The sequence below is a fragment of the Athene cunicularia genome, assembly GCF_003259725.1.
Source record: "Athene cunicularia isolate RWA chromosome 2 unlocalized genomic scaffold, athCun1 chr2_part1, whole genome shotgun sequence".
NCBI classification, from domain to species: Eukaryota; Metazoa; Chordata; class Aves; order Strigiformes; family Strigidae; genus Athene; species Athene cunicularia.
Genome location: NW_020799095.1, coordinates 49511909 through 49521780, shown reverse-complemented (window position 1 = coordinate 49521780; position 9872 = coordinate 49511909). Strand labels below are relative to the sequence as shown.

At 39.3% G+C, this 9872-nt stretch overlaps 1 protein-coding gene across 1 annotated transcript in view; it reads left to right on the top strand.

Moving 5' to 3' along the window:
• Positions 1-229: 229 nt before the first annotated feature.
• The window catches only part of LOC113476738 (vasoactive intestinal polypeptide receptor 1-like), a 31156-nt gene continuing 21513 nt past the window's right edge, over positions 230-9872 (top strand). Inside the window, exon 1 of the mRNA XM_026842631.1 lies at positions 230-282. Coding sequence (XP_026698432.1) covers positions 250-282 — 33 coding nt within the window. The 5' untranslated portion in view covers positions 230-249. The remainder of the gene's footprint in view (positions 283-9872) is intronic.

The window sequence follows — 9872 nt, the reverse complement described above, 5'->3', positions numbered from 1 at the left end:
CAGATTAATAGAGCTGGGTCCAAAATCCCAGGAGGATGCTGGTGGATGTCCTTCCCTCCGCTTCAAGCCTGGTCCTTCGGGGCTCGGAGGTGTCGGGGGTTCCCCCAGGAGGGAGGCGGGTGGCCGGGAAGGGTGGTGCAAGGCTCTCCGGGGCGGGTCTTGGGCAGGTGGGGGCGGGCTGAGCCTCGGCTTTTGGCAGCTTCACCACAAGCAGAGGGAGCGGGGAGGACCCGGCGCCTGCCGGCGAGGATGCTAAGTTTGTGCTGGCTGCTGCTCCCCCTGGTGAGTGCCCGGGCGTGGGCTCTCTTGGTTGGGGGGGTGAAGGGATGAAGGAGGTGGGGCACAGCACATCTGGCTCCTGACACTGTTGAGCGCAGCTGGATGGCTCTGCAGCTACCCCGCAGGAACTGGGGAGGGGGATGTTCGCAGAGGCAGGGTAACTTTTCTAATAACATGGAGCAGGTAGAAAGAAAGAAAAACAAGGACAAGATAAAAAAAAAAGAAAAAAAAAAAGAAAAAAAGGGGACAGGGATGCAGGAGGGGAGGAAAGAAAAAACACTCCTGAGTTAAAGGTTTGACCCAGCTCTTTAACATCTTCTAGCCCTAAGATTCTATTAATAAAAGACTTTTCATATCAATTAATTAGAATTACAGTTTCCAAAGAACAGAAAAGCACCCCTAAATCAGAGTAGCATGGCTTTAGAGGGACAGAAAAGAACAGCTTGCTGTCCCAGTTGTCCTGAGAAAAGCAACTTTGATGAAGGAGGATAGCTAAAAAGGAATAGTTTCTCCTGATAGATTTGGGACATTTACCTCTTTGAAAGGACACTGATATTTTTGCTGCTGAAGGCATCTGCTTATAATATCACCAAGCAGGAGCATGAACTGTCTTGTCTGCTATGCTCTGGAGGCAGCAGGTGAGACTAACATTAAACATCAGGGAAGATGAGAGAGCAGAGAGACACAGTTCAAGCACATATATCCCTCACTAAGTCCCATGGTTTCATTGCCCGGGCTGGTTAGCAAAAGCTAGTGCAAGTAGAAGTACAGTCACACATCCTTTCCCCTCAATCTTCAGCCTCAGTGTAAGAGTTTGGAAACCTTCCTATGGATGTGATTCCCAGGGACTCATTAATTCTAACTCCAGCCATTTCACAGTTAAATGGTTAGTGTAGGCTGGAATTCAGACTTCTGCTGTAGTCAAGGGGGAGACAGTCACTTTTCTGGGAGGCATTTCATCTTGTCTTGAGAAAGACAGATGGGTGGATGTTCCTCTAGGGCTTGCTTTCTTGCACTAATAATACTGAGAGTCTAGATGGTTATAGACTGGTCTTGATCTTTCAGTTTTAAAAGGTGGAAGAGGGGATGTAAATTTTCACACGTGCACCTCACATCCTCTGCAACTCGTTTCTTCCTCTGTATTTACATAGCTTTATGTAGAAGTGATAGGATATAGATCCTTGCTATGTAAACCTCATCATGTATAGTTACTACTATTTGTAATACCTTTCAGGGAAAACTAGTCAGTCTGAAGTGTTACACTGCTACAGGCAGAGAGACTTTGGCATCTGGACTAGCCTTTTTACACATAATAGAGGCAAAACTTACTCTTGCAGCTGTCAGCAGAGTGGAGCTAACCTAAAGTGATGTATCATGCACATCTGTGGGCTGCTACACATTATATAATGTTTTAGCATATTGCAGCGGACTGTGCCCATAATAACAGAAATTCTACAAACTGCATGCTCTAGTTTTTGGCCTCAAAGTATTGTTCATATGTGAGCTCTAACTATATGTCTGGTAAGAGCCAGTGCTCTAAATATCAGTAGATTGCATGTCCCAAACTAGGTCTCATGGGAACTTTGCACCCTAAGTCCCGGAAGGCCAGAGACCCATAGGATGTATTGAGTAAACAGTCCTTTCGTATTTCAAAGGATCGTGTCAGAGCAGAGAAATAATTCTAGTGTGGATTCTGCAAATAATTCCCTCTTCAGATATTAAATAAACCAGAAGGGTAGTCCTGAAAACTTCCTCTGTGAAACTGAATACTTTCACTTCTATCAGCTCTGCAGGGAGCTGTATGTTGCAGGATATACCATGTGTATTGCAGAATAGAGTCCTTGACATTAAAAATTACCACTTGCTTATAAGTGATGAGGAACAAAGAGCAGTGGGTGCTGAAATGCATAAACATTACTTTTCCTTTCTTAGAGAGTTCAGAGTCTCGGGAAACAGAAAAGACTGCATTCACTGTCCTTCCTGCTGAGTTAAACTGCTTTCTTCTTCAAAGTTGTTAGAGCTTTTCATATTTCCGGGGAAGGGCTTCAGTCTGATCTGATGAATGGAGGTGAGAATGGAAACATAGATGAGAGTTATTGCTGAGCTCTACATTTGCTTTAGCAAAGCATTTCTTTTAGTAATAGGCATATGGATAGAAATCGATGGCAATATACAGAGCTCCCAATAAAACAGAACTGGGTGCCTAAATTTCTGATAGAGCTACTGCTGGATAATTTGTGTTGGAGGGACATACTTGCTTATTCTAGGGATCCGGTCCCTGCAGATCTTAAAGTCCACCTCTATAGGGAACTGGAGATGTATAAGAATCAGTCTGTTCAGGCATTTTGTTAGCCTGGAGGGAGTTGGTGAAGGGAGACAGGCTTCTATACAGTGAGTCGCTCTGTCCTCAAATAGGTGTCTGAGAGAGGTAGGAGGAAGCCTTCCCTGGAACTGCTTGTCTGCCTTCATTGATCATTAAGGGATGTTTGATGGAGGATTCAGATTAATAATCTAAATTATCTATCAAAAACTAGGATCTTGACTAAAGCTACCCATTTAGTCTCCTTCAGTACTCCTGGGAGGAGGTGGAAATACTCCAGGAAGCTATGGCTTCAGTTGAGTGAACTTGCTGATGGACTTTGACATCTAGGTTTCAGTTCTTTGGGATCAGGTGACATGAACCCCACCTTTAGGCAAACATGTCGCACATGCAGAAAGGAAGAAATGTCTCTTTAATTTGGAGGAGTACTTGCAATAGCAGAAAATGAAGATCCTCAGTTATTAGTGTTCTGTAATTTTTAAAGTGTTAGTGATAATTAAATGCTCTACCAAATTTAACGTAGAGCTAATAGATTCATATTATTTTTTCTCAAAAGAATACTAATTACATAGGGTTTATGAACAAAATTAATTAGTATGGCTGTATTGTCACATACTGAATATCTGTGAGTGAATACATATAGTTGTATGTATGGATATGTATGTATAGCAAATACTGTTTTGTATGAGACTATGCAGTTAAATACAGTCAGATAAATACAATCTAATACACAGAGGAGCATTCAAGCATTACTCCAATGTCTTAAAAACAATCTTGAAAAGATATTCCTCTAAATAACTGTAAGGCAATCACTGTCTCATCTTCTCTTGTTCCATAGGTAATCAAGTTAGAAAGAGAAAACAAACACTGAAAATATCCTCTAGGTAGTCATTTTCAGCCAAAAAGACTCCCGATATAATATCTTCAGCTGTCTGAAGAGAAAGATTGGAAATAGGTCTTTACCTTAGGGGTTGAAAGCTGCTGGGATCAAGACTGTGTCAGAGCTTGCAAGTTGAGGGCAGGAGTTTCTGTGACAACTAAATACGTTGCTGGTGACTGGAGTCATGTTGCTGTTGTGGTGACCTCATGCTTTACAGTAAGTCAAAAGCAAGAGTGGTAAACATGGCTTGGATATAGTAGAAACAATTTGGATGCTTATCTATTTTGACAAGTGCATTTGAGCAGTGGAATTTTTTGCTGCATAAGAAATCTTTGGTTATTTTTTATTGGTTCTTGGAATTTTCTGACAGAACATAATACGACGTATATAGAACATAGTACTACTTATATTACATTATAAATACCCCAGAATAACTTACAAGGCATAGTAGATAGGAAGATCCTTACTGTGGTGATTGTGAATATAGTTGTACTGAAATGGACAGGAGCTTATGGAGCTCAAGGTTGGTTCCAGCTCCTTTCAAAGCACACATGAAAATTGCCCCTGACTTTGGTGACCTGCACTTCCCAGTCTCAAAGTTTTCTAATTAGTACTTTGCTTTTTGAGAAGGGAGTTAAGCAGATGGAAGGACACAGGTCTTATGGAAGATTTTGATGATGTATATTCAACAGTCTGGGAAGTTTATGAAAAAGGATGAGGATTTCTTTGTCTTCTTCAGTTATTTGACCTCTGTTCAACATTTGTCATGAGCCCCATTCCATCCTATAAATCTTTCCTGATCATCAACATTTCAGTTGAAAAAAAGTTTTGTGTTTCAGAGCATATCTGCATTCTCCGGACTGTGTCTTAGGTGTCACTGGCCAACTTTCAGGACTGACTGAACACTTCATTCCGTAGTTAAAAATGGGTAGGGAATGCAAGATTTTTGAATGTCTTTGCTGTGACTTTCTGCATCCTAAAATACTAGGTGAGTTTTAATCCTCCAAGGTAGGAGTTAGTCTGTGATGCGAATGGCAGACAACTCTGGTTTTGTATAAGGGTGAGTTAAACGTTCAGTTGTCAGAGTCATATCAGAAAATCTGAAGAGAGGAAGCACAGATGGGGAGAACAGGGAGTACAGAAATGATTTGAGAGCAAATCTAAGTAGAGATCTGAGATTGAATGCAAGCTGTAGAGACAGAGACAAAAAACCAGTGATGAATATTCTTCGTAAATGATTTATGCACTTGACACAAAACCTATTAGTGAAGTTTTAGGATTACGAGTCATTGGAAACTAAACCACATCACTGGAAAGACCCTTCAAGTTCTCAAACCCTTCCCATCTCGTCAATGATTTCAGCCACTTCTTCAATTTTTGATTAATTTTTTAAAAAATTGAGTGTTACCAATTAACTTCTGGCTCTTTGATCCCATTGAATTGCCCAGCTTTGAAGCACTTCCCTTGTTTTCAGAGAGCATACAAAATGTCCCTACTTTTCCCCAAATGTGCTAATGGGCTTCTTAATGAGTGAAGATCTGTCTTTTATGTGACATTTAAATTACAGTTTTTCTACCACCATGACAGCCTAGGGGCACCATCTTCGGATGGGCTCTCAGAAAAGATTACTTTTAACTAAGTTGCACTAATTATGGCATGAGGATGTTTCTAGAAAAACTCTTCCCAGTGCTTGTTAAGTCTGATGTTGTCCAACAAGAGCAAATCAAAGACCAAAGTACCATTATCTTGTTTTTTGTTTTTGGTGGGTTTTTTTTTGTTGTTGTTGTTGTTTAGATTTGGGCAAATAAATAAACTATCACATAACACAGGAAATACAAAACAATGTTATACTTACTATTAGTGAGTATAACAAGGTTTCAATGTAATAAACTTACAGATGTTAAAGAAAAGGAAGTCTAAAAGCCCAAAATAAGTCTTTCTAAACTGTCTCATGTTTTTAGCATGCCCATACCTGTCATAGGTAACTTTTCAATGTTCAAAAGGTGATTGCTTTTTTTCCAGGCAAGATTGTTTCAGTGGTTAGGATTTAGAGTTAAGATGTCCTGTGAATTTTGGCTGGTCACTAATCTTCAAGCCAGCAAAAAGATCTTCTTTGTGTTATGATACTCAGTAATGCAAAGTTTTGTTCCTTGAGTGCTGTTTACAACACTGCATGAAACCTCTGTTTTCCCTATAAGCCTTGGGATGAAGGCACCCCACTGTGATTTTCAGTAAGGTTCATGCCAGGTTACTGCCTAGCTATTAGGAAATGTTGATCCAAGAAGTAGCATTTTAAAGCAGACATACGTTTTACTGTGTTAGGGAAGACTCTGCCAGATTGGACATTCCTGCCTCAGAAATCTCTTTTGGTGCCTAGATTATCCTTTTATACGGTGAACAGGAGTTACTCTTTTCCTACAAGAGCTCAGTTGTTACAGCAGACACCTCCCAAATTGCAATACTATGTCCCTACAACAAATGCAGAGCCCTTGTTTTCTAGAAAGCCCTATCACCTAACCATCAAAGGCAGATTAGAGCAACAACATGCACTTTTCTCTCAAGGCATTGTGAGATTAATAACAAAAAATAAGTAAGCCATAGCCAACAAGTAATGTTCTGCCCAGAAGGCTCTTCTTTAACTGTAAAATGGTTTAATGTGTTTCATTTTCTTAAAGCCTGAGGAAAACCAACAAATTGAAGCATCATCACTGTTCTTAGTTTCTTGTATATGTGTCATTTTTTTCCTTCTTTTTTGTAACAGTGGGATTACTTCCAGTAAGGCTACATGATTGTAAGTTAACAACACCAGCCTCATTTTTGCTTATGGGATAATCTGCAATTGCACTTGATGCTGATTTTGAAACACTGATGTGTCAGTAATATTTAACCAATGCACTGGCCTATAACAAAAACTCTGCACTCTGGTGGCTATAGACAGCCCACTCCAAATCCAGTAGCCCAGAAGCAAAAAAATATGTGAGCATAATTAATTGTTTATCTATCGGTGGTAGTGGGATGGACTGCAGTCTCACCATTGGTATCAACAACAGTTGGTCAGGATTTCTGGAATATATCATAAAATCTTGTTTACTAGTGATTCATCACTGCTTTCAGAGGCAAGAGTCTGGAGTACATGGACCAGGGATCTAATCTGTTATATCAGTTACTCTGTCATGTGTAAAACCAATACAGTACAACTTCCCTACGGGTAGGGTATGGACCTCCCCATCCACTTTAAATGAATAGCACTCTACAGATTTCAATACAACTCTGCTGAATTTTGGTGATTGAGGGTCTGGTTCAGCAGGTGTAGATTTACTAAAGGAGAGAAAAAAAAAAAGAGATACAGCCTACTTCGAGTAGAAAGCAGTCTGGCACACATATTCAATGTCTGATGTAACATTTGGGAGAGCTCAGCTGCTTAGTCCCTCATTTATGTTCCACCTGCATCAGCTACATGTGTTGCTTAAACTGACTTTTGGAGAAAGAGAACCCTTCCTCTGAAACTTTTCATAACTATTTATGTGTCTGTTTCTACCATTCTCAGCACTTCTGGCATGAGGTGGGAGTTAAATTAACCCATCTCTACCAAGTGCTTGTTTCTCAAAGGCATTTCAAATCTCCCTTCATGGTTTTGGTTTCATTTTGGTTTATAACTGGCCATTGCATTCAAGCCTTTTACCAGAGGACTCAGAATAGATGGCAAGTTGTATAGCCTCATGTCAAGTTGTCATGGTTTATAAACATCAGGTCTAAGAATATGCCAAATACAAATTTTCTTAGCAGTAACAAAGTCCAGAAATTTCAGGAAGTAGAGAAATTACCTCTTCCCTGTCCATCTTTATAAACTGAAATAGTGAGAGATTTATGTAGCAATCATTTTGTTACTACTACTTAAATAATTCATTTCTTATGTAGGCTGAATGAAAAAGAAATGTATGTTAAACTATAAAGCGATGAAGAGAGATCCTATTAATACCTGAAAAAATTCATTTCACAATTGTGTTGCTATAGTTGAACAGCAAGAAGTACTATTTTAAGAGTAATACATGCTGATTTATAAAATGTATTTCGAATTATCCGCTGGAGGAATATAATGCATGAAAAAAAACATGTCTTAATTTTCTTTTCTGTGTCCTTAATCCTCTTTCTGTTCTAATATTAGGATGTATGAACCATCTCTAGGGCCTCATAATTAAAAGCAGTCTGTCTATGATACTTTAAAATGCAATTGTAAGTAGAATTTTTAAAGGTTTTTAAAGACAAAGTTGTGTTCTATTTTTTCCCTAGGCAGATATTATTGCTAAAATGTAATAGTCTCCATGACTTCCAATAAACTTTCTGTAGGGGCTAAAGGAAGTCCTGATTGCACTACTCACTGAAACATTCTGATGACCAATAAATCAACCTTCTGAGGCTGAAAAGATAATATAGCAGTGATGTTTTCTTCTGCACTGTGTTTTCAAAGTCATTAGAGGTTTAGAATGGCCTAGAGTCTTTCTCAAAAATGTCTCAGAAAGCCTTCAGTCCATCATTTCAATTAAAATCACCACGCCCTGAGCCCCTAGCTTTGTTTTGAATAGCATAGCTTGCAAACTATCTGCTCTATTTCATGTAAGACGCCCTATGTCTTGAAGATCCCAATATACCAAAAGAGGCTTTGGTGCAATATTCAGTCATCCAAATACAATTCAGTTGCTTTCTAGACTCTGTTGACTCTATTGACTCTGGGTTTAATTCAGTTAACTAAACATGGGTGTGTAGAAATATTTGAGACATCACATAATGCATCTGAGACTTCTACACTGGGCTGACAAAATTAATGCAGAATATACACAAGAGGACTGAGATACTCTATAGCATCCCAGATGGCACTAACATTCCTGGGTGAGTGAGGCTTCCTTTAAATTTCCATGGACTGCAAAAGAAGATCAGATAACAAGATTACACATAGACACTGACCTTGTAGATTCTTTCCCAGATTCTAATCGCCTTTCCAAAGTCAATCACAACAGATATCACAGAACACAATCACAACAGATATGATACAAAATTACAGGGGACACAAAACTTTCTGGAGTGGGAGATGGAGGCCAAGCTAAATACATGACAGCACAGAAATGACACTAAGTGTCTTTACTTAAGAATATTAATCTAGCTCCTATTCAACAACTGATGTCTAGAAATACATTTAGCTGTTTAAATGTAGGCATCTTAATCTGTGAGGTAAATATAATTTTTAGGCTCCCTAAACAAGTCATTAATTTGTTCTCATTTCTTCATCTGGTGAAATGGAAACAGTGACTCCATCTAAGGAGTATGTAGCATCCTCAGAGAATATGTCAATAAAATTTTGTAATCACTATAGCCAAGACTACTATTTTTTCTATTTTCTCTAAATTCTTGGGCTTCAGTTTTTCTTACTTAAGTTCCAATGGACATAAATCTTCTGCTCTTATTTAATACTTCTCTTTTTATAATTTTGACCATTGTGTTCAGAAGGAAAGATCTTACATTATGCTATCTCAGTAGCGTGATTTATATGGCACTATAATCTCAAGGTTTCAAAGAAGACCGGGAGCTCATTCTATTAGTATCAACATCAAAGCATAGTAGGCACACCCTTCTGAAGAGTGATTAAGACTTTATTGTCACACTTAGAGCTAATTCTTCCAGTAAAGACAACTTGATTCTTGAGAGGTCTCAAGAATTAAAATAGGAATAGTTTGCCAATAGGGGCTCAGTATGAAAATTCCCATAGCTGATGTATTCATCCAGTTTTGGCCAGTTGACAAAGAGATGGAGGTCAAAGGACTGTGAAATCCATTTAAGTTTTGTAAAAAACAGAAGTGTAAAGGAGAGGTGGTATAAATGCCTAGATTGGAGAAGAGGTGTTACATGAGCTTGACTATTATGATATGCTGAGGAATGCATATGAGTATGCATAGCCAGATGCATATTTTTAAGTGCTGGAAGTGTGAGAAAAGCAAAACAGTGAGAAATCAGTAAAACACACATTTCCTTGACATAGGGTGCCCACAGCAAACACAGGAGGTCCAGTGATTTGGGTCAGTTACGGTGCTGAGGAGGAATGGAAAGCGAGATGTAGGCTGTGCGGTCCCATTCTTTCACTTATCTCAAGGATTTTTGCAGTAGCCAGACAGCCTTGTTTCTCACCCTCCATCTTTTTCCCACAAAAACCCAGCTATACCCGCCGCACCAAGGAATGTACTGTGTCGTTACTCAAAAGATAATGTCTTGACTACAGTCCCACCCACTCACACATACATACTAAAAGAAATACTACCCTGAGTTTGTGTCTAACTCAGAGGGATGATAATCCAACACCAAATCAGAGGGACAAATTGACGTGTTTGTACTCCTCGCCCCCCC